The sequence below is a fragment of the Vulpes vulpes genome, chromosome 8 (assembly GCF_048418805.1).
Source record: "Vulpes vulpes isolate BD-2025 chromosome 8, VulVul3, whole genome shotgun sequence".
Lineage (NCBI taxonomy): Eukaryota > Metazoa > Chordata > Mammalia > Carnivora > Canidae > Vulpes > Vulpes vulpes.
In genome coordinates, this window is record NC_132787.1 from 21,917,026 (window position 1) to 21,941,821 (window position 24,796).

Here is a 24,796-nt window from a genome sequence, read left to right on the forward strand (position 1 = left end):
GGCGGGCGGCCGGCGGGGAGGGGTGCGGCGGTGATGGTTCCCTCCTGCTCCGTGGCACCGCGGCGCTCGCCGTCAGGAACTAGGGCGCAACACGTGGAAACGCGTTGGAAACTCCGGCAGCCCCAGGGCGCGGCGCTGGGCGAGACTCGACCCTGCGGGGCGCGCTGGGGAAACCCGCCGCGGGGCTCTTCCTGCTGATGCAATCTGCCCGCGGGCCCGCGACCTCCGCCGCCCCCGCCCAGGCTGCAGGCCCGCCCGCCCGCCACGTGGAGCAGCCGCCGCCGCCGCCGCGCGCTCCGGGCCCCGCACCACCGCCCGGGACGCACCGCGCTGCCCGCCGCGCGCCCCCCGCCACCATGAAGGTAACAAAGACGCGCCCGCGACTCCGCGGAGACACGGGGGCAGTGGTGTGTGTTATCGAGACCTTCCATTCCTTCCTTCCTTCCTTTTTTTTTTTTTTTAAGATTTTATGTATTTATTCATGAGAAAGAGAGACACAGACGGAGAAGCCAGGCTCCACGCTGGGACTCGATCCGGGGTCCCCAGGATCCCGCCCTGGGCCGAAGGGAGGCGCTAAACCGCTGAGCCACGCGGGCTGCCCATGCAATCATCATCATCTTCTTCTTTTTTTTAAAAGATTTATTTATTTATTTATTCACGATAGACAGAGAGAGAGAGAGAGAGAGGGGCAGGCTCCATGCGGGGAGCCCGACGTGGGACTCGATCCCGGGACTCCGGGGTCACGCCCTGGGCCGAGGGCAGGCGCTAAACCGCTGAGCCACTTGGGCTGCCCATTGACATTCGTTTTTATTTAAGATTATATTTATTTATTCATAAGAGGCAGAGACACAGGCAGAGGGAGAAGCAGGCTCCATGCAGGGAGCCCGACGTTGGACTCGATCCCGGGACTCCAGGATCACGCCCTGGGCCGAGGGCAGGCGCTCAACCGCTGCGCCACCCAGGGATCCCCTCATCCTCTAATTGGTCTTCCTACTTATTTTCTTGTCTTTTTTTCCCCTAAGGATTTTTATTTATTCATAAGAGACACAGAAAGAGAGGCAGAGAGAGACGCAGGCAGAGGGAGAAGCAGGCTCCACGCAGGGAGCCCGACGCGGGACCCGATCCCGGGTCTCCAGGATCCCGCCCTGGGCCGACGGCGGCGCTAAACCGCCGGGCCACCCGGGCTGCCTCCTTTGCAAACTTGCTCACAGGATGTGCCCTCCTGGGGCTTTTTCACAGCTGCGTTTGTAAACGGGAGATGAAAGGCTGCTCGCAGCCCCCCTCCCTCCCCCCTACCTGTTTTGAAGTTTGGAAAGGAAGAGGAAGGTTTTTTTTTTTTTTTTCCAATTGCTACGATGCACGGGAGGCGGGGGGTTTGGGGGGGGGGGGACCAGGTCTTGGGGGGGCGTTCCTGGCTGTAAACAGGGCTTTCCTGGCGGGTGTGCGAAACGAGGGAGGGATGGGAGGGATGTCGGTAATGCAGAACCCGGGATGACGGTGGGAGAGGGAGGGGAGACTGCCTCCGCGCTCTTTAAGCAGAAGGCTGGTCTTTGGCTTGTGGAAATTCAAAGCTTCTATGAGTTACAAATCATATTAGCCTGAGGGCATTCTCTTATTAAACTGTGTGAGCCGCCTTAATGGTTTTCATTCTTATGCTAATCAATGATAATTAGCCTAGCCGCCTATTACTTCTGATGATTTAGGTGTAGGGAAAAAAGTCTTCCTACTCTTATTCACCTGAAGACTTCAATTACGTTAAAAACTGAAGAGCAGCTTTTTTTTTTTTTTTTTTAAAGGAAAGTAAAGGATGGGCAGGTAGGCCTGTCACCTAAATATCTTGGGAGGAAGCGCTATCTATGCACAGTGAACTTTTAGGAGACATAAACCCACGTTTCAGCATTCTGAAGGAGGAAGATTGAAGTAAGGTTCCAACTTCACTTACCCGCAACCCATCCCAATCCACGATTTCACTTACCAGAAATAATGTGTAAACGGTGCCAAACAAAAATTTCTACTAAGATTAGTCAGGAATTGAGTGGAAACCCTCTTTTGTGTTAAAACGAGATCACGCTGCTGCAGTGAAAAATTTAGCACCCTGTATTTCCATAGTCAGATATTCTATTTCTGCCCTGCTCATTGCTAATTTCAACTGAAATATACACTTCCATTGAGTATAGGGTGAGTAAAAAGAGAATTATGAGATTAAACGCTTTTGCCTTTCCAGCTTTTCCCTATCCTATGTGGAGTTGTTGATTATGCCTTTTTGTTAATTCATGGATGCTTTAACATGAGTCCAAAAACCCCAATCCCTTTTGCAAAGTACTTTTATAACCCGGAAAACTAGAAGATATCTTCAGGTAGTCTCATATCTCTTTTCTGATATTTTGCTGAGATTAGGATAGAAAAGGTTGATTTCTAGGCATGAACTAAGAAGTACACGGAGTTCCTTTAAGTTTGTTGTTTTTATTTCAAAAAGATCTGTACCTTCCTTTCACCTAGGTATTGCTGCTCTGATTATTATTATTTTTTGAATGTTCTTTGCACATGGCATCATGAGAGGCTCTGTCCTTGGCATGTTTTCCAGGCATGGCTCTTTTCCCCAGGACCTTGTATGTTTAGATGGACACATACAGCATAGGCAACTGAATAAGAAAACTAGCATATACATTGAATAGAATGTGTATAAGAATAGTAAGTACATATTATGATTTGCTGAATTAAGGTGGAGATTTAAAAGAGCTGCATATCTAAAGGGGTAGAGACAGGAGAAGTCATTGTCAGTGATGTGAAGGAAGTGAGAGGGTTTGACTGGCAGCAGGGGTGGAAAGGGCCATTTGTCTGTGTGCAGGGGGTAGGACCTGGGGCCTAGCAGGGAGAGAGGTTTATTTTTCAGACACAGAATGGGGCCCCTCAGGCAAGGCTCAGGGATGCATAGCTAGTGCAGCAGGCCTAACAAAAGGATATGGGTAGAAACTGGTGGTGAGAAAAAAAGGACAAAGGGAGGAAAAAAAGAGAAGAATTTAATTTGGGCTTATATTTCATTTAGTGAGTTTCCATAATAAATCATTTCATTTGATTTTAGAACTACAGAGAGAGTGGTGCCTGGGTGGCTCAGTTGGTTAAGCTCTGCCTTTGGCTCAAGTCATGATTCCAGGATTCTGGGATCCAGCCCTGCATCAGGCTCTGCTCAGTGGGGAATCTTGCTTCTCCCTCTCCCCACCTCTTACTCTCTCTTGCTATCTCTCTCTTGAATAAATAAATAGAAATCTTAAAAAGGAAAAAAAAAAATACAGAGAGAAAGGAAGGAAAATTTTCCATTTGTATGCAAGAATTTCTCTTGCCCAATCAGCTCATTGAACCCTGAGAAGGACTAATGATTTGAAACGGGTTTAAAATCTTATAAAAGAAAGTTGAAAACAGTCATTTGATTATTATAGAGATTTACACTAAGAATGAAAAAGAAGCTGTGATTTCCTTCAGTAGCTGTGTATTTCTCCATTGTTTTCATAATTTTGTTTTTTCAGAGATTGTCCTGTGTCTGACACCTCTCAACAATAACCAGTCCAAACTAATTATTATGCCAAAGAGCCATAATTTTGGCATGGCATATTCAACTTCCCTCAGGGTCCTTATTTCAAATGTCAAGATATAAACCAGCAAAGTGAACAGCTTAGTAGTACTGTTATTAACATGAGAGGTCTGGGCTTATGAGTAAACTATTTCTGTCCGTCAATGAAAACTTGTTTCTAAACTGGCTGTCTTGAGTGGGTTGGTTATATCTTTTGGGGTTTTGTGTTGTCTGCTTCTTTGAAGGACCTCCTCTCAGTGGGTAGAGGAAGATGGAAGTTAAGAGCTTTCTCTTTTTCCCTTTAGGCTTGGCAACCACAATTCCTATAAATAACAGATCCCCTTATGCCTAAGGGGATTTGGTTACCATCTAATGGAGAGAATCTAGGACCTTGCATGATACTTTATCCCAGGCATCCTCTACTTTCAGTATGGTACTGTCATTCTTCCTGAGTACAAGGGGAAACTGGTCTGCTCACTTTACAGTTGTAAATGTGGGCAGTCTTTGTGTTGCAACTTCATTCCCTCAACAGCTGTACAAATGCTCCAAACATTTAACATAACATATGGTAGACATTCCTACTGATTGGTTTCCTGAACCTCTGTAGCCCATTTGTAATACATGTCAGTGCCCATTCTAACACCTCTGTCATTAGATTCTGCATAAATCAACTGAGATATAAATGTGAGGTGCAACTCAGGTTTTGAAAATATTTCAAAAGTAAGCATTTGGGGGGGTGGAGAGGAATCCCTGGGTGGCTCAGCGGTTTAGCACCTGCCTTTGGCCCGGGGCGCGATCCGTGGAGTCTTGGGATCAAGTCCCGCATCCGGCTCCTGGCATGGAGCCTGCTTCTCCCTCTGCCTGTGTCTCTGCTTCTCTCTCGCTTTCTCTGTCTATCATGAATTAAAAAAAAAAAAAAAAAAAAAAAAAAACTTAAAAAGAAAGTAAGCATTCGGGATGCTCTGATTTACAAATATTACTTTGCAAATATTTGTGGACATTTTAATCATAAGATCTGGTCTGATTCACAATGGCAGTGGTGAATGCAAAGTCAAAAGCAGAGTGCTAATTGCACCAATGCTTCTAATTAGTCCTCTCAAATCCACAAGCTAAATAATATTACATCTATAAATTGAGGGTTTTTATTTTAAAAACAAGTTAAAAATTACATCACCATATTAATGCAGCACAGCCCATCCCATAAACATTTTCCCTTGTCATATTGGCTGTGCCTTTTTTGTGAGAAAAGTTATTTTGCAAAAACATTTCTCTTGTATTCAGTGATTAATGGGTGAGAGTAAAAGATATTCATGTTTCAAAAATAAGATAAAAAGTCAAGAGAGGGAAAAGGGAAGACAAGTTAAAAAAAATAGAGGAAATTATATTGCTACAAGCAATAATCCAGAGAAGTTGTACTGAAAAACACATGATTCTTTGTAATTGAAAAACTGTCGAATACTTATAAAATCCAGCTAGTTCCCTTCATACTTGTCATATAGTTCATCTAAAAAGAACCAATTTATTCATTATTTTGATATGTAGATCTGAATATTTGATCAATTGTATTTATAGTCTATCCTAGTCTGAGAAATGTTTTTACTATTTTAATTATAGGTGGTTAGTGGCCTTAGGAAATGCTAAGAAGCCTAGGATGTAATTAGAACATTCCAATTCTATCTGACTCCTTATAAGTCTAGACAGAAGGAGCACCTGTTGGGATGTTCAAGGCCAAACATGCCACAGATATCTCTTACATGACCTACAAAGATCTCAACACAGTTTGGGCATGAGGCCAAGGATGGATTTGCACAGGGTGATCACTCAGCAGTTGTTAGCATTCCACCAATACATTAAAGGGTGATTTTGTCTAGTATATTTTATTTTAGCTGATTCAGTTTCAAAGATACATTGTTTTGATCTTAGTGCTAGATGGTAGCTCAGGAATCTGAAATTACAATAAATGTTAATTTGAATTTTGAAGATAAAAAGTAGAGTTAAAATGGAGCTATAAAGTTTATGGTGGAAACAATGCATTCCTTAGGGATTCCACAGTTTTCTTTTTCTTTTTCTCTTTTTTTTAAAGATTTTATTTATTTACTTGAGAGAGAGAGTGAAGTGCAAGCAGGGAGAGTGGCAGAGGGAGAGGGAGAAGCAGGCTCTCCACTGGTCAGGGAGGCTGACATGGGTCTGGATCCTGGACCCTGGAATCATGACCTGAGCTGAAGGCAGACGCTTAACTGACCGAGCCATCCAGGCGCCCTGATTGTATGGTTTTCAATGTTGTGAATGTTTTATATACTTGCAGGGTTAGTGCTGGTGTTTATAGAAGAAACACATTGAAGTTTGAAGAAGGACTTCTTTGCTTACCTAAGATAATGATGCTTTATATTTCTAAATGCCATATAAATTACATTTTGAATTGTAACCTCAAAACATTTGTATGTGGAAAGCATTACAGCTATTATTAACCCCATTTTACAGATAAGGAAAATAAAGATTAGAATACTAGAATCGTTTAAGATCACAAATAACAGAGCATAATAGAAACTAGATATTTTGAGTCCTAGTCCAACATGGTATCCCCTTTACCAGGGTTCTGGAATCACTTGTGTCCAATATCACGTTGTAAATCTTATGAAAAGTATAAACAAGGGCACCTGGGTGGTTCAGTGGTTGAGCATCTGCCTTTGGCTCAAGTCATGGTGCCGGGGTCGTGGGATTGAGTCCCGTATCGGGATCTCGCAGGGAGCCTGCTTCTCCCTCTGCCTATGTCTCTGCCTCTGTGTGTGTCTCTCATGAAAAATAAATAAAATCTTTTAAAAAATTAAGTATAAACAATCTCCAGCAAAATGTTCAAACATACATAGGTATAACATTTTGCATCTCAGTTATTTGTTATTAAAACCTGGACAGTAGAGTTCGTATAGCATGGGAGACTAATGGAAGATACAGAAATGATCTACTTATTTAGAGCAGTAGAGAGCTATTGGCTCTTACCTCTGTAATCAACTGAAGTATAAAAATATATAAAGGATCCACCCTGTCCTTTGAATATTGAAAAACCCCAAATAATCGCCTGGCTTTAGCTCAAACAGAAAGGCAGTTTCCTTGTTTTTTTTTTTTTTTTTTTTTGTTGTTGTTTGTTTTGTTTTGTTTTCTTTTAGCAGCATGTGAATTATTGGTTTTTTTCTTTATGTTTTATCTCATAAAGATTTAAGGTATACAGTGTAGGAGAGTAATAAAAACTTATCCCCCATATCCTCTTATGTTCTGTGCCTGGAGTCATGCAAATTAGACTGATACAAGATAGATTAATGAGAGAAGAACCAGTTTATTAGCTCATGCAGAATACATGCACATGAGAAATATGGTGAGGAGTCACTCAAACGGTGATCAGGACTTGTGCTGATCAGATTTAGTAACTGAACAAAGAATGATAACCTGGTAGAAAAGTAACAAGGATAAGGGCACAGGTTTTAGGCTTCCAGGTGAATCAGACCGTGCGCAGAGAACGGAAGCACCAGGAAGGTTTCTTTCCACATCTCTTATCTCCATTCTTGTTAGTTCAAAGTAATCCTTATGCCAAGGTGGCATAGTTTGGGGTGGCATATTTTGATCCTATACTATTCACAGAATAGAACTGGATTTATAGAATCTTCACCCTGATAATCTTTGATCTCAGTCTAGTTTTGAAGTCTGTGCATGGTTGTTTGGGGTTAATACATAATTTTTTTAAAAGATTTTATTTATTTATGAGAGAGAGAGAGAGAGAGAGGCAGAGACACAGGCAGAGGGAGAAGCAGGCTCCATACAGGGAGCCCGACATGGGACTCGATTCCGGGTCTCCAGGATCATGCCCTGGGCCGAAGGTGGCGCTAAACCGCTGGGCCACCTGGGCTGCCCGATACACAATTTTTTAGTGGAATTTAATAGTTTTGGATGCCTCATTTTCCCATTTCTTAGATTTAATTCTCTATGTGTAGTGCCTGTCAAAGAGGCAGGCCTACAAGGCCATGTTCCTACCAGGTGACCCTACCTTAGCCAATGTCAACCATCTTTTACTTCTTTCTTATTCTCTTGTCCCCCATATTCGATGAGATATCATATCCTGTGGATTCTATTTTCTCCATATCTATATGTTTTCTCTTTCCCATTGCTAATGGACTGATTTATGCTCTCATTGCTTCTTGCTTGAATTATTTCAGGTTTCTCAGCTGGTCTCAAGCTCAATTTCCTAAGGTACTATTTAAATAATGTCATTCCCTCCCTCAAAATATGTCTATGCCTTCCCTATTGTCTACTGAATGTAGCTTTAGTTCATGAGGTCTTTTTCTAATCTTCTCCCATAACCTTTCCGTCTGTGCATTCCTCTAGTCATAAGCTGTACCTTGGAATGAGCTGTTACATTTCCACATATTTGTTCCTAACCTCCTTTGCCCCATTTATACCTCTCCCCATGTGGTTCACTCCCTAAGCATGTTTTGAGAACAGTGACTATTTTCACAGTGAAATGAATTTAGGTACAAGGTGGAAAGGTACGAATAGAGTTCTATTTTGAAGTTAGGATATAAGATACTGATTATGTCCTGCAATCTCTCTGCACTCACCTTTCCTTTCCTCTGGCCTGAACCTTGTACCATCATTGGTGCTTTAGAGATATTAGCTGAGTTAAATCATCTACTATTTCTAGGCTTCATAGGTTAGATTGGTTTAATACCTCTTCCTTTTCAAACAGCAGCTACATCTTTCCATATCTGGATTTATTTAGGGTCAATGCTTTGGCTGACCTCCAAAAGATAAAGGTTTATAAAAACATAGAAAACAGTACGAATTTTCATGTTTTAATGCCTATTGCCAAAGTCATTTTATATAGAGCTATTTACTGATTGATTTTTTACAGAATGTAAAAAAGACTATAAGCATAAACATATAATAAATATTTCTGAGAAAATTCATAGCATTATGAACTGAAAACCACAAAGTTCCTAACAAATAAACCCAGCAGTGCCACTCTGCTAAATCACTACTGTTTTCATATTTAGGCAGTTTATAACGGGAAACCCCGGTCATATCTCAAGGAACTGACTTGGAATATAGAACAGTCATGTGTCTGGGAATGTTAACCAATTCCAATACTGTTTAACATGTTTTTTTTCTGTTGTTGCAAACAATGCAGTTTTTAAGCAATCTAATTAATGCATAAACTGACAAACAAATCCAACAAAAGAGGCACTTAGAGGCAGTGTTCATTGAATACTGGAATTTTGAAAGAAAAAATCTATTAGGTCATTTTCGGCATTTACTTCTGCTAAAGAAGGATTGTTCTTTCGAGTTTATTTTTCTAGCATTCAATTCTGTTTCACTTAAATACCTCAACAACCAAGACTTTTCAAATCTTCTGTGGAAGGTCTGCCACTTAGTATATTTGCTGTTTAAAGTTTCCTGATAATCAACTTATTTCGTTTTCCTTTCAGTTATATACATCAACCATTTATGCTTGGCTATGCTGACTCATTAGTCACAAGTCTTTATGCTTTCTAAAAAAAATCATATAACATCATGAGCATTTTCATTACTTGGTCTTAAAGTACAATGTTATTTTTAAAAAATATTTATTTATGTATTTGAGAGAGAGAGCGAGAGAGTACGTGAACGCCTGTGCATACACCAACGTAGAAGGGGTGGGCTGAGCCCAGCATGGGGCTCCATTCACAAGACCCTGAGATCATGACCTGAGCAGAATAGGACACTCAACTGACTAAGCAGCCCAGGTGCCCCATAATGTACAATGTTATTAACTAAACTGACATTTTGTTTTTCAGTAACATTTGAGCAAATTTTCTATCAGTAATGTCAGCAATTCCATGAATATGTGGCTAAAGGACGTCAATGACATCCTTTCATGCATACCTTTCCTGCATGCCTCTTAACATTAACGTCATTCCTGCTGTCAACCAGGCACCTTATTTCCTCTTGACCAATGTTCTGAGAACATTATTTACGGTAGCCCATCAGTCTACCACTTACTGTAAAGGACAGTACTTCGAAGCTGGGAATGAGGGGTCTTTTGCAACCATATGAACTTAATTACACGAGATAGGTGTGTTTTTTTTAGGGTGATATTATCAGTTATTATGACTAACCCATTTATTTTTAATATCAGTTTAAAATATTATTTCTAATATTTAGTATTTGAAATAATACAGCTCAGAGATCAATAATTCTTTTTTAAAGATTTTATTTATTTATTCATGAGACACACACACACACACACAGATAAGTAGAGACACAGGCAGAGAGACAAGCAGGCTCCATGCAAGGAGCCCAACATGGGACTCGATCCTGGGACTCCAGGATCATGCCCTGGGCCAAAGGCAGGCACTAAACTGCTGAGCCACCCAGGGATCCCTGAGATCAATCATTCTTTGTTTATAAGATCACACTATTGGTATCTTAAATTCAAGTTAAATTTATTACACACCATAACTGATATATAATGTTACATTTATTTATTATTTACTCATTTAGTTGACAACAAATATGAACAATGACAACAAAATAAAAGAAAAACTAATATCCTTTTCAGCCTTAAGTCAGTTTAATTTAGCTTAAGTTATCTATTTAAGCTAATTATAGAAATTAAATATTTAATTTAGCTTAAATTACTTATTTAAATTACTTATTTAAGCTAAATTAAATAGTATAATTAAGTTGTTTAGGATTGAAATATTTGGTTAATATGTTAATATATTTATATGATATGTTTTAGGACTTACGTGATTCACTAGCCTAATTGAGAGTCTTAAGTAATTTTGGTATAACAAGGAAAATAAGAACTCCATCCTTTCTATTAAGGAAAAATTTTTCAGCAAATACAGAGGAAAAATATGTTCTTACTTTTAAAATAATTTAATGACCCATCCTTTGGAGTAAGTATACTCAAAATATTTTACTAAAGGAGAGATCATTAAATTAAAAGTAAGATCGGGAGTGCTGGGTGGCTCAGTCAATAGGTGTCTGACTCTTGATTTCAGCTCGGGCCATGATCTCAGTGTTGTGGGATTGAACCCTGCATCAGGCTTCATGCTTAGTGCAGTCTGCCCAAGATTTTCTCCCTCTCCCTCCCCGCCTCCCCTCCCCACTGCATACATGCTTCCTCCCTCCCCCTCTCTCTCTCAGAAAAAAAAAAAAAAGGAAAAGAAAAGTAAGATCATATTTTTCCTCTATATTTTCTGGAAAACTTATTTTATTCTATTTACATTCAATTAGTTAACATATAGTGTATTATTAGTTTCAGAGGTAGAGTTCAGTAATTCAGCAGTTGTATATAACACCCAGTGCTCATTACATCATGTGCTCGCATGAGATAGATTTAATAGTTTGACATCATTGTTGTTAATACTTAGTTTAATTGGAAGTGCCTTGTATTTACTTATAAATGTGTGAAATGATGTATAAACAAGAGTATTTATTGCAGCACTGTTTGTAACAACAAAAGATTAGAACTCACCCACATATTCATCAGGTGTGAAAAAGAAGGAGGTAAAAAAAACAGTGGAGAGAATAATCGGTAGGCTCTCTAAATATACTAGGAAAATCTCCATCAGACTTTTTGCTGTACATTTTTATGTATTGTTTGATTTTTGACACATAACTTTATTATATTCAAAATTTAAAGGAAAAAAAAAAAGAAATGGAAATGCCTTATAGTGAGTGAACTTAGCTTGACTCTAAAGCCATTGTCTAGAAAATCTGAAATTTTGGGAAATTCAGAAATACCAGAAATACTGGGTAATTCAGCACAATTTGTGTAAGACCAAGGATATATATCATGACAAAATTTCTAAACTATTGTATTTAATTTTAACTAACTGAAAATGATCTATTGAGAAGGCAGGTTAAACATAATGTGTAAACCAAACTGCAGTAACTATTATATTAAGAGTATACAAACCCTTCTTCAAATCTAAAATTTATATAATAGTGACTAGCAAACAATGATTGATTTGAGTTTCATTTGATTAGCTCTTACTAAGACCATCAGGCTTTGTACTAGGCAAATGGAAATAATTCAAGCATTATTTTTACTCTTGAGAAGTAACTATTCAGGGAGAGAAATGTATAAAGAGCAAATGCAATAAAGTATAATAGTTGCCACACCACAGTAGGAGTCTGCACAAGTTACGATGGTACATAACAAAGATTAGAGAAATCAGGAAAGGCTTTATAGTGGAGATGAAGTTTGAGCAGAATCATGGAAGAAGGCCAGATGAATGTAGATAAGAGCATCGTAGGCACCAGTTTTATCCAACCTCAGACTTTTGAACACAGATTCAACCGCCCATGGCCTTACCATAGAGGACCATGAGGAAGCATATACCTGGCCTCCCTTCCAGACCACTGGTAAAAGCCCTGAATATCCAACATCCTCTAGGGAATGAATTGTTGGAACTCACAACATTGGCAACCTCGCAACCAGTTAAATGCATCTGGTTACACCTTTTTCACGGTGCCTTCATTCACCTTCCCTCTCGATGCTCTGTGGTTTCTGTCTTGACTTAACACGCACTGGAACTTCCCACCCACATTTGTCCATAATACCTTTTGCAACTCAATATTAGCACATTTCTCGTCACCTTCCCTAAATATGTCCTGCTCCTCCTGGCCTTAGATGAGGTCACTTCCTTACCTTCTACTGGATATTGCTCATTTTCTCCACCTTCCTTTCTCAGAATTAGAGGTATGTTGATCTCCTTTTCTGTGCCTAATGCTATTTCCATATCAGGCTCCTTCTGTAAAACCCCTCTCTGCTACTAATACCATCACTCTGTGATACCCCATCTCTTCGTAACTATCATTGAAAGACAGCCTGGTCACTTTGCCTCCATTATCCATTGAAGATTTTAGCACCTGGTTCCTGCTTCTCTCTTCCAACCAAGTCTTATTTTCCTATATTATTTCAAGGTGCATGGATGGCTCATTTTCCTTTCTGGTATCTCAGTCCCTTTAATTTTTCATCTCCCTTAACTGGCTACATTTCCCAGATGCTACCCCACACCTATGGCCATACCCTGGACTTTTGAGTCACACTAAATTATAAGTCCTGTAGGTTATTTTTTGGTTCAAGATATATCTGACATTTGTACAATTCTCTCCATCTTAGCTGCTGTGTGCCCAGTTCAAGTGACTGTCTTCTCTTCACTGAGTATAAATGTTTCTTGCTCATCTCCATCTCCCACTCTTAATCTGTTCTCCATGGAACAAAGTAATGACATCATTCATCTGCTTAAAAGAATTCCTGAACCCCTAACTGTTATGCTTCGGGTAAAACCCAAAGTCTCTACTATGCTCTAGAAGTCCCAGACAGATCTAGCTCCTTCCTCTTTGCAGCCTTACCTTGTTACTACTGTGTCCGCCTCCCTTTATCCCACAAACTTTTTCTTCAGGGCCTTTGCACTTGCTGATCCCTCTACTCAGACAGTCTTCTTCTTAATCCTCATCTACCTAGCATCTTATCACCCTACCAGCCTCAGATTGAATGTTGCTACCTCAGAGAGACCCTCACTAACCCCCCTGTGATTCCCAGTCTTTCAGAGCACTAACTGCAATCTACAGTTATTCACTGGTGTGATTATCATTGTGGTTTTGGGATTTATGTTGGACTATCCCACTAGATCATACATTTCTTTTTTTTTTTTTAAGGTTTTTTTTTTTAAGATTTTATTATTTATTCATGAGATACATACAGAAAGAGAGAGAGAGGCAGAGGGAGAAGCAGGCTCCATGCAGAGAGCCCGATGTGGGACAGGATCCTGGGTCTCCAGGATCATGCTCTGGGCTGAAGACGGCGCTAAACCACTGAGCCACCCAGGCTGCCCTGATCATACATTTCTTGAGAGCAGGGAACATACTGCTTTTTACCACAATGCAGCTGTCTTCCAGTGCCTGGCCCATTATATGTGGTTGGTGAGTGTGATAGGCTGCATACTGGCCCCTCAAGGTTGTTCATGTCCTAATCCCCAGAAACTTCTTATTATGAAAGAGATTTTACAGATATGATTAAATTATGGATCTTGAGCTGGGGAGATTATCCTTGATCATCTGGGTGGGCCCAGTGTGATCACAAGGGTCTCTATAAGAGGAAGCAGGATGGTCATGGTCAGGAGATGTGATGATAAAAGCAGAGGAGGGCAGCCCGGGTGACTCAGCAGTTTAGCGCCGCCTTCAGTCCAGGCTGTGATCCTGGCGACCCAGGATCAAGTCCCACGTTGGGCTCCTTGCATGGAGCCTGCTTCTCCCTCTGCCTGTGTCTCTGCCTCTCTCTCTCTCTCTTTCTGTATCTCTCATGAATAAATAAATAAAATCTTAAAAAAATAAAAAAGCAGAAGAGTGTGTGTGTAAGAGAGACAGAGAGAGAGTGAATTGGATTTGCATATTCTTCACTGCTTGCTTTGAAGATGGTGGAGGAAGGAATATAAGTGGCTTCTGTGGCTTCTAGAAGCTGGAAAAGCCCAGGAAATAAGTTCTCACCCTACAGCTTTCAGAACGAATGCAGCCCTGCTAACACCTTGACTTAGCACTTGTGAACTTTGAAGCCATAATAAATTTCTGTTCTTTGAAGCCACAGAATTTGCAGTAATTTGTTATAGCAGCAATAGGACATGAATACAGATTTTGGTACTTGGAAATGGGGTGCTGCTGTAACAAGTACCTAAAAATGTAGAAGAGGTTTTGAATTGAGCATTGGGCAGAGAACTAAAGAACTCTGAGGAGCAGGATAGAAAAAGCCTCGCTTGCCTTGAAAGGGACTGCTGGTAAAAATGTGGAAATTAAAGGTGCTGCTGGTGAGGACTTAGAAGGAGGTGAGGGATGTAGTAGAGAAAAGGTATAGGCCTGAGAGAATATCTAAAAAGTCACAGACTGTTGGTAGAAACATGGATGTTAAAAGCACTGCTGATAAGAGCTCAGAAAACATGGAAGAACATGTTCTTGGAAACCAGAGGAAAGGGGAGCCTTGTTATACAGTGGAGAAAAGCTTAGTGGAACTGTGTATTACAGTTACGTGGAAAGCAGAACTTGTACGTGATAGACATCGGATATGTAGTTGAGATTTTGCAAGCAAAATACTGGCTTTCAAGCAAAATATTTACCTCCTTCTTTCCGTTTCCCTCATACTGATGACCTCAATAGTATGATGCAGTTATTGAACAGATATATGAAGAGTGTGCATTTATGTAAACATCAGGCATGGCTGAAGATCTTGAAGCCATGAAGACGAAGAGCTGGCAAAGTCATGGCCCTCATGGCCCTTGAAGAGAAAGGTCGTGTAGAATGGTAGGTACAAGCACAGACTGGGGCCACACTGCAGGTGTGTGAGTCCTGGCTCTGCTCTTGAGTGACCTCTAGCAAGTTATTTGTACCTCAGTTTCCCCATTTAAAAAATGGTGGTAGTAATAGTTTCTACCTCATAGAGATGCTGTGAGGATTACGTAAGATACCGTTATAAAGCACCTATAACAGTGCATGATCCAAAGTAAGTTCTACATAAATAGTAACTAATATCATGATTTACTCTCATATAGTACCACATATTTTAATTAGTGGTGTAATAGGAAGAAAATGAAATGAAATGATATTAAAGTGACAGAGTTGAAGCTTGGACTAATTCATACTGGCTGGTCAGGGAAATTGTCACAGAGAAGATGAGCTCTGAGCCACGACCTGAGGACTACATACACATATAAAAAAACTATAGGGTGATCTGGAGGTAGAGTGTCCCATGTATAGGAGGTAACAACTAAGACTTACTGGGGTCTTAGACTTCTATTAGTTTGATATTAAACCTCTATGACCAATACTCTAATTTTAAAATTTTTTCTCTTGTGTTCAATTTTTTGGGTCAGGGGATGATTTCATCAATGTTATATTCCAATCTTTATTTCTAAAATTTTAGCCTTCATATTTCAAAAAGCTTTTAATATTCTCTAATTATTCCTTTTTAAATTTTTAAAAAAGATTTATTAATTTTAGGGACTCGGTTAAGCTTTTGCTTTCAGCTCAGGTCATGATCCCAAGCTCATGGGATCCAGCCCCCCATCGGACTCCCTGCTCAGCCAGGAGTCTGCTTCTCCCTCTCCCTCTCCCTCTGCCTCTCCCTCCAGCTTGTGCTTTCTCTCTCTCAATCTCTCTGAATAAAAATCTTTAAAAAAGAAAAGATTTACTTATTTTAGAGAGAAAGTGTGTGTGTGTGTGTGCACACACAGGGAAGAGGGGCAGAGGGAGAGTCTTAAGCAGACTCTGAGCTGACTGTGAAGTCTAATGTGGGGCTTGATCTCATGACTCTGAAATCATGACCTGAGCTGAAACCAAGACTCAGATTCTCTCTCTTTTTTTTTTAAGACTCAGATTCTTAACTGACTGTGCCACCCTGCCCTTTTAACTATTCTTTTTTAGTTTTTAAAAAAATATTTTATTTATTTATTCATGAGAGACACAGAGAGAGGCAGAGGCACAGGCAGAGAGAGGAGCAGGCTCCATGCAGGGAGCCCAATGTGGGACTTGATCCTGGGACTCCAGGATCATGCCCTGGGCTGAAGGCAGGCACTCAACCACTGAGCCACCAGGTGACCCTTAATTATTCCTTTTAAAAACTAACATCATATTCTTGTTTAATGGTTGAAGTATCTTATATTTCTGAGAAAATTAATTAAGATGTTTTCTTCTGTTCTCTACATTACCCGTCCCCCACACCCACTTTTGTTTTTGTTTTTGTTTTGTTTTGTTTTTGGTGGAGGTTGGTGGGGAGGTTGCCTTTCATGTTAGTAGAATTTCCTCAAAAACCTGGTGACTTGTAGCCATCTATATTTAAGAATGAGGCATTAAAAGTCCTATAGGAAGCTCTGTGGCACACTTGGTGTCTTCTCTGGCACCAACAATATGGAAGTGATTAGGCCATTTCACTGGAGCACTCCCAAATAATCTTAAATCTAGGTATTTTCTCAGGGTGTTATGTAGTATTTGCAAGACGAATCATCCAGTCTCTTAGGACTTCCTGCCAGTGTTCTACAGGCCCACCAGAGGTAGGGGACTAGAGGTTTCATTGTTTTCATCATGAAGTGGGTTTTTCACTTAATCCCCTGATAACAGTGTTTAGATTCCCTCAGATCTGGCTCTTCTGTGCTCATGTCTCCAGTGAATATACTTACCATTTCTTGCTGGAATCTGGAAGGGGTAGTTACCCTGTGGTGCTGGGTGTAGAGACCGAGAGCTAGGTGTGTGTGAACCTCCTGTGAGTCGAACAGGATGTCAAAGGAGACAGTGACCTCCACTGAGGTTTCAGTGTTGAGGACAGAGCAACAAATACCTCCACATTCCAAACTGACATGTTTGATATACCCAAAGAATTTTCTGAACAATAGCAAAACCAATTCAGCAACCCTTAACTCCTTACTTACCTCTAATTTATATTTAAGAGAAGGCTGCAGGTTGAGCAGGCAAGGGAGAAGAAGATTATTTGGGAAAAAAAATGTTGTTGGCCAAACAAGTGTGCTTGCCATTTCCCCTTCTTGACTCCAGAGGAAGGAAGGAGTGATTTTTCCATGTCTCTAACACAATACTCACCACCACTTTGTGAGGAGATTTGTGAGTTCCTTTGCCTTAAGGCTCTGAAGTGGAGCCTGGAGACTCTTGAGAGAACTGGGCTTATGTTTCCTGGCCTATTGGTGTGGGGGAAAATACCAGGATCTGACTGTCCCCTAGGACAGTAGAAGCTGGTTGATGCTGCCTATGATGGGTGAGACAAGAGTTTGTCAGCCCCATGAGGGTTGTGCACTCTGAGGAAAGGAGCCATATTGGAATCACCTAGGCAGGACCCTATCCAAGAAGGCTGCTTGTGGGGGCAAGGGGAGCCCAGCTATCAGATGCTGTGCAGGGGATAATGCCAGAGCTGGAGCTGAAGTGGCATCATGAGGTGAGACAGAGAGTGCATCATTGCAGTAGGGAACTGTAGGGCAGAGGCCTTCTTTGGTGGTGGGGATGATGGGAGACGGGTGTGTGAAGAATTTATAAATGTTCCATGATGCTAAAAAAAAAAAAAAAAAAAAAGAAAAGCAGCATTTGAGCATTTGCCTCCAAGAGGTGGGGGAGAGTAGGGGAATGCCAGATTATAATGATCCTAGGTAAATAAGGCCTTTCCCATTTCCTCTCATTCATGGTCCAAACATGATCCTGGGGGGATCCAGTAGTGGCAGCTGGGGAGTGGAGAGGAAGTAGAACAAGGAAGATGTGTGTGTGTGTGGGGGAAACAGACAGCCCCATTCCAGCTGGACCTATCCATCCCAAGCTTGCTGGGGGTGGGGGGGGGCACTGAGAGAGAAACAACTTTCAGTTGTAATATGACATGACAGTTTTCTTTCATATACAGTTGGTCTTTGAAAACTTGAAAACAAGTCTGTGATGCTAATACTTAAGATATCTAAAAGTGACTGGAAACACAATTGGGTCAGTCTGATCCTCTCGTTGGGGAGGTAGATTCAAAAGTAGTTTGAAGGGCAGGGGTGAGAGAAAAATAAAACTCTTCTGATTGGGATAACTCTCCCAAGTTAATGCTGTTCAATAAACGGTTGTACAGATTCTCATCAATCCTCCCTGCTTCCGCCACACCTTTTAAAATCCCTGGTGCCTCTCTTCTGAGTATTTCCAAGATTCTGTGAGAGAAATTGGCTTTTCATTCATTTCTCCTTCTTTGGGTAGTGTGGTTCCAGTTCCTATGGAGTTAGTTATTTGTCCACAATCAACTTTTCGCCTTCCAGAATGTCAGTCATTGCCGTGGCCTTGTCTCTATTCTCTTTTCCCTGTGGATTCAGCTTTTAAAAAATATTGCTGTTTCAGTGAGTTTCTGGAAAGATGTGGAGAAGGCTTATGTGTTTCGATTACCATGTTTAGTTGGAATCCCTGGCAAATATTTTAAGGAGAAATAATAACATTTTCCATGTTTCCAAGTACTGCTACTTAGCTTGTCTGTATAGATCATCTTGAACTCTTCTTTTTTTTCCCCACAGCTGGATTTTTGGTTATTTTGTCATTATCAAAAAGATGAAGTTTAACTCAACTGAATCACTGTTGTTTCAGATAAAAATTTTGGGGATCCCTGGGTGGCTCAGCAGTTTGGCACCTGCCTTTGGCCCAGGGTCCTGGAATCCTGGGATCAAGTCCCACATCAGGCTCCTGGCATGGAGTCTGCTTCTCCCTCTGCCTCTCTCTCTCTCTCTCTCTTTCTCTCTCTCTGTGTCTCTCATGAATAAATAAATAAAATCTTTAAAAAAATTTTTTTAAGAAGGGAATGAAGATTATAACAGAATTGAAATGCATTTGGAGATTTATATGGTTATTATATGGTTATTATTTTGTCTCACATTTTACTGATGAGCAAGTTTTTGTGTATGTAACTATATATTTTTTTATATTTTATACATTGTATTTATATTTTTAATAAATTTTATATATAAATATTTATACAGAAACATACTATACCTTTGAATATAAATTATCTTGGTATGTGCTAGGTAGAAGAGGCCTACATGACCAGCCCCCAATAAAGCCCTTAGGGAGCTCAGTCTCAAATGTGCTTCCCTGGTAGGCAACACCTGTGATGTGTTAGCTCCACTTGTTGCTGGAGGAATGAAGTGCATTCTGTGTGACTCTGCTAGGAGAGGACTCTTGGACACTTGTGCCTGGCTTTCTCTGAACTTTGTCCCCTGTGCCTTTTCCCTTTGCTGATTTTGCTTCTCTTCTTTCTTAGCCTATAATAATTCATCACAGTAAACACTGAGTTGTGTGAGTCAGCAAATCATCAAACCTCCTCCAATTTTCTCATTTATAAAGTAGGGTTTATAGTAATAATATCTACCTTATAGTGTTATGAGAATAAAATGTGTGTGGAACTAAAGGCTTGATGGAGGATGCATCTGATAGTGGGTGGCTGTTATTATGGAGTATGTTAACTGTTCATATAAAGAACATCTTGTGTTTGTTGGTGTATGCACCTACCTGTCTTTTTGCAGGTAACACCTGACATATCTATTCCAATAGATTAGCTCTTAAATCATTGATGACTCATTTGATGTGAACAACAGGTTCACAAGCCAGTTTATAAGGACTCCTGGTTCTTTCACTACAATGTGCATATGTATGTGTTTACTACCTAACAAGTATTAAATACTTTGGGACTTGTTTCATGTTCTGAATGTGTCCCCACCTAAAAATCACATGCTGAATCCTCACCCACAGAGGGGATGGTATTGGGAAGTGATTAATCCTTCATGAGTGGGATTAATGCCTTATCAGAGAATCTGTAGACAGATCCCTTGCCCTTTCCATCATGTGAGGACACTGAGAAGTCTGTAATGCAAAAAAGGGCCCTCATCAGCCATGTTGGCACTGTGATCCTGGATTTCCAAACTCTAGAACTGTAAGAAAGAAATTTCTGTTGTTTATAAGCTTCTGCTCTATATATTCTGTTATAGCAGCCTAGATGGACTAAGACGGTTTTCCTTTTTTTCCCTTCTCTTCATGCTTTCCCTGGATACGTACCTGGCAATCTGTAAACACATACCACGTTAATGGCAGAAGGTTACAGAAGTGAGGAAGGGGCCTGGAGTGGATTTAGAGAGGAACTTAGCAGTGTCTCGGGTTGTGACTAATAGGAGCTATTAAAACAAAATGTACCAAAGATCCAGCATAAATCCATTCCCTCTACAACTATATTTCTAACAAAGTTTGTCCGTTGGCTGTCTTGAGGTGGAAGGAATGTTGCTGAATGTCTCATTAAATAATAGAAAGATCCCTAAGGTATGTGATATCTCTTAGGATCAAGAAAGCAAAGCACTGAGGATTCTTCCCAGCTGGTATGTAACATGCCTCAACACTACAAGCCCCAGACTGTATGAAAGCTGACTTTGACGAAAAGTATAAATCATACTCACCAAAGGCGAAATCCCAGGCAATATTGGTTTTGGGCTCTGTGGCTCCAAATTTAGAACAGTCTCCTATTGAAAGAGTCCTCCATCCTTGAGAACTGTCCATTCATGCTTACATATATAAAACATGACAGGGAGAGGGGGAGAGGGAGGGGGAGGGGAGACTGCAGGCTTTAGAGTGAAAATTGGCCTTCCCTCCCTTGTCTGCCATCTGCCAACTGGGCAGTATGCAAAATTCCCCCATTCACTGTCTGCTCCTTTTTTTCTGTGTCAGGCCCCAGAGGGCTGGAAAATGCTCCCCAAAGGGCATCCTTCTTCCAGTTCCTCCTGTTCCAACCGATTCTGTACATTCTCAGGAGCATGATATCACCTGTAACTTCTTGAATAAGGTCCAAAGTTTCCCCATTGCCCATAGAATAAACTATTGGCATATATGTTCTTTTATTTTATTTATTTAATTTTTTTGGCATATATGTTTTTTAATAATCCTCACAGTACCTCCCCAATTATTTCTTATTAATATCCTTTATTTCACCCAACTTCCTGGGACTAATCCATATTTACTTTTTTTTTTTAAGATTTTATTTATTTATTCATGAGAGATACAGGGAGAAAGAGGCAGAGACACAGGCAGAGGGAGAAGCAGTCTCCATGCAGGGAGCCTGATGTGGAACTCTATCTTGGGTCTCTAGGATCATGTTCTGAGTCAAAGGCAGACGCTCAAATATTGAGCCACCCAGGTGCCCTCCATACTTACTTTGTACTGCTCTCTGCTTTAAAGAGTTGTATGGTGATGCTGAATTGCAATTTAGACCTGCCCTACAATATTTTATTTGGTCAGAAAAAAATTTATGACCAATAGGTCATTATTCTGATGATTTGAAGTAGCTGGAATCACCACAGCAAAAAACACCATGTAAACACAAGACACATGTATGCTAACACTTTTAAAACTGTCTTTTTAAATGGCAGGTGATACACTGGCAGAAGGAAGTGCAGTTCTTTACTGTTGAGACTATTTTTATATAATAGGTGATTACATTATTTTAAACTCATAATATCTGCTTTTATTTTGTAAGCTAAGCACATTCAAATACCCAAAGTGAATTGCTACTTAAAAGCCATCTATGGGGCAGCCCGGATGGCTCAGTGGTTTAGTGCCTGCCTTCGGCCCAGGGCCTGATCCTGGAGACCTGGGATCGAGTCCCATGTCAGGCTCCCTGCATGGAGCCTGCTTCTCCCTCTGCCTGTCTCTCTCTCTCTCTCTCTCTGTCTCTCATGAATAAATAAAATCTTTTTTAAAAAAAGCCATCTATGGCAAAACTTTTGCATATTAGAAACCCTATGATATATCTATTTTGTGAATTGAGACTGTTGTCTATTGGGCTTACTTAGAGTGGGAAAAAAATGTTTGTCATCGTCATTAGTGAGAGCTTCCATATCAATTTTTTTCAACTTTTATTTTAATATTTTAATGTATTTTTTTAATTTAAATTCAATTTGCCAACACCATATCAAGTTAATCAGACTTTTTGAGGAAGCAAGTTTTAACTCACTTGAGGACTATACCAAATCCAAACAGTAAAAGAGCCCCTTTAGAAAATTGCTTCAGTAATCTGAAGAAAGGCTAAAAAAACAGTGAACCTCCTAATACAATGGTAGAAGTTCTAGCCACATGGAATGGTCAACTTGCCAAGAGGATTTATGGAGCATCTAAGGTCAAACCACCACTTCTCAGCCAGGCAGCAGGATTCTAAGGAAGCCATGCCACAGGGTTTGGTTTATAGAGAAGTGAAGTATCTATGGATCCTTTCTTCTAAAGCTATAAATAATTTCAGTTTCACAGACACTGCATTTTCTCTAAATACCTTCAGATTCATACTGATGAATCTTCACTGTAATAATTATAACTAGCATAAACTGAGAATTCACTGGGTGCTGGCCTGGGCTTTATGTGAATTTCTCATTTAGTCCTCAATGAAACCTCTATTATTAGTAGCATTTCACAAATGGAAAAATTGAGGTACAGAGAGGTGTAGAGAGAGCTTGCGAAACTATGAAATCTGGCAATGTCACTCCGGATCCATATGTGTCACTGCTGTATTAAAGGGTCTCTATAAGCTTGATAACCTTATGTTAAAGAAACAGGGATGCCTGGGTGGCTCAGTGGTTGAGCATCTACCTTCAGCCCAGGGTGTGATCCTGGAATCTCAGGATCGAGTCCCACAGAGGGGATGTGGGACTCTCTGTGTGTCTCTCATGAATAAATAAATAAAATCTTAAAAAAAAAGTACAAAGAAACAACTGTGCCATATTCCAGTCAATGGTTTGCAAAATGCTCTCATTTACATATTTCATTTTTACCTTTATAGGGAAGGTAGCTGAGGTTCAGAGATATTAATGTGAGGTTTAGAGACATTAGGTGATTTGCCCAAAGTCATGTATCTACTAGATAATAGAGCTGTAATGAACTCAGAACTCATGGCTTGAAAAGATTCAGAAAAAAGTTCCAATGGGACTACTCAGAAATTAGAGGAGATAGGCAAAATGTCTTATTAATAGGTAAAAGCAGTTTCAGTAAGTTGAGTTCAATAAATCTATGACACAGAGCCTGAACAAATGACCTTACTGAAAACCTTTTTTTTTTAAATGCTTTTATGGCTAACACAATAGAGTTTATATAGGCTTCAGTCTTCTGCTCTTTTTTTCTCTCCTGGTGGGTGTGGGTATGGCTGTGTGTGTGTGCACAAGAGAGAGAGATGGAGAGAGAGAAACATATCAGCTTGTCTATCATTTTTTCTCAAAAATTTTTTGATTGCTACAATAAGTTTAGCTAACATCTATCATATCAATTTTTACTTTAAACAAAAACATGGTGGATATATACATTCAAACACTGTAATCAGAAAATATTTTTTGAGGCTTGCACATTTGCCTGGTTGTGTACTATGTACTGGAAATCCAAAAGAAAATGAAGTCACTGCCCAGACTGGAGGATACTGGTGTACAAACAAGCAGGTCAGTAATCCAGCGTCATCACTGCTCTAGCAAATGGAAGGCTCAACTAGCATCTCCAGCCTGCAGAACCTGTACCCCTGGGGATGCAGGATGACTTTCCAAAGCAGTACACTGGGCCATGTGAGTGTTGGGAAGCCAATCAATTTCCAGGTTCCTAACCTTCCTTTAAGTCTTTCCCAAGCCCTGCCTGCCAGAAAATGTCGGAGGAGGCAACATCTTGCCAGTTCTTTTTGCCACCTCCTGTTACACAATGGGCCTTCTCTCAGTCTACAAAGGAAAAGCTTTTCTTTCATTCACTCCAAATTGTCCAGCAAGCCACCAGAGCATAAAGAAATGGATGGTTCAGATTATTGTGTCAGCAAAACCTTCTCTAAGTAAGTCACCATAAACCCACTGCCAGGCTTCATGTCTGTCTCACTACTAGCTGGAGTATGGCATTAGAAACCAGAAATTTTGGTTTGTGTTACCATAGTCTACATTCAGATTATGTTAAAGATGGAAGCAATAGGAGCAATGACATTTTTTTTTTGTTTTTTTGTTTTTGTTTTTTTCAGGAACTGGTATTTATTATCAAAGTCATATTCGATGAGCAATGACATTTTGTTGAAAGGTCTTGCCTCTTCTATTCCCTGATTCTAGTCTGAATCATCAGGGCTGGAGAGGAACACTGAAGGGGACAGGACCTTATCTCTTCCAGGTGACCGACACATGGCATACTTCTGTGCCTTATCTTTCTGTATTAAAATTAGAGCATTTGAGGTTTATAAAAAGCAGACCAGGAATGACAAATCTATGAGGTGTACCCTTGCATTGTCACCAGGAGGAAAGCTTAATAGATTCTCTTCCCATCTGTTTCTATTGCATACTTAGAATGTTCTCAAAGAGGAGGTGTTAAGTGCCCTGTTTACTTCTGATGGAGAATGGCATATCTAAGAGCAAAAGGGGTGTATCTAAGAGAAGTTTGTGTTTTATATTTTCTTGAACATGTATTACACTCACAGGAAAAGCATTTTTTTAAAGATTTACTTATTTGATATATAGAGAGAGCACAATCAGGGGGAACAGCAGGCAGAGCAAGAGGGAGAGGCAGACTTCCTGCTGAACAGGCTCAGATATGGATCTCAGTCCCAGGACCCTGGGAGCATGACCTGAGTGCAAGACAGATACTTAACCAACTGAGCTACCAGGCCAGGAAAAGTATTTTCATTAACTTTTTCCAAAAAATTACTATGTT

The 24,796-nt window shown here is 40.4% G+C and overlaps 1 protein-coding gene across 1 annotated transcript in view; it reads left to right on the forward strand.

The window, feature by feature from the left end:
- The first annotated feature begins 268 nt into the window (after positions 1 to 268).
- Positions 269 to 24,796, forward strand: part of BCAT1 (branched chain amino acid transaminase 1) — a 107,330-nt gene continuing 82,802 nt past the window's right edge. The window contains exon 1 of the mRNA XM_072765727.1: positions 269 to 362. Within this exon, the coding sequence (XP_072621828.1) occupies positions 357 to 362 (6 nt within the window). The 5' untranslated portion in view covers positions 269 to 356. The remainder of the gene's footprint in view (positions 363 to 24,796) is intronic.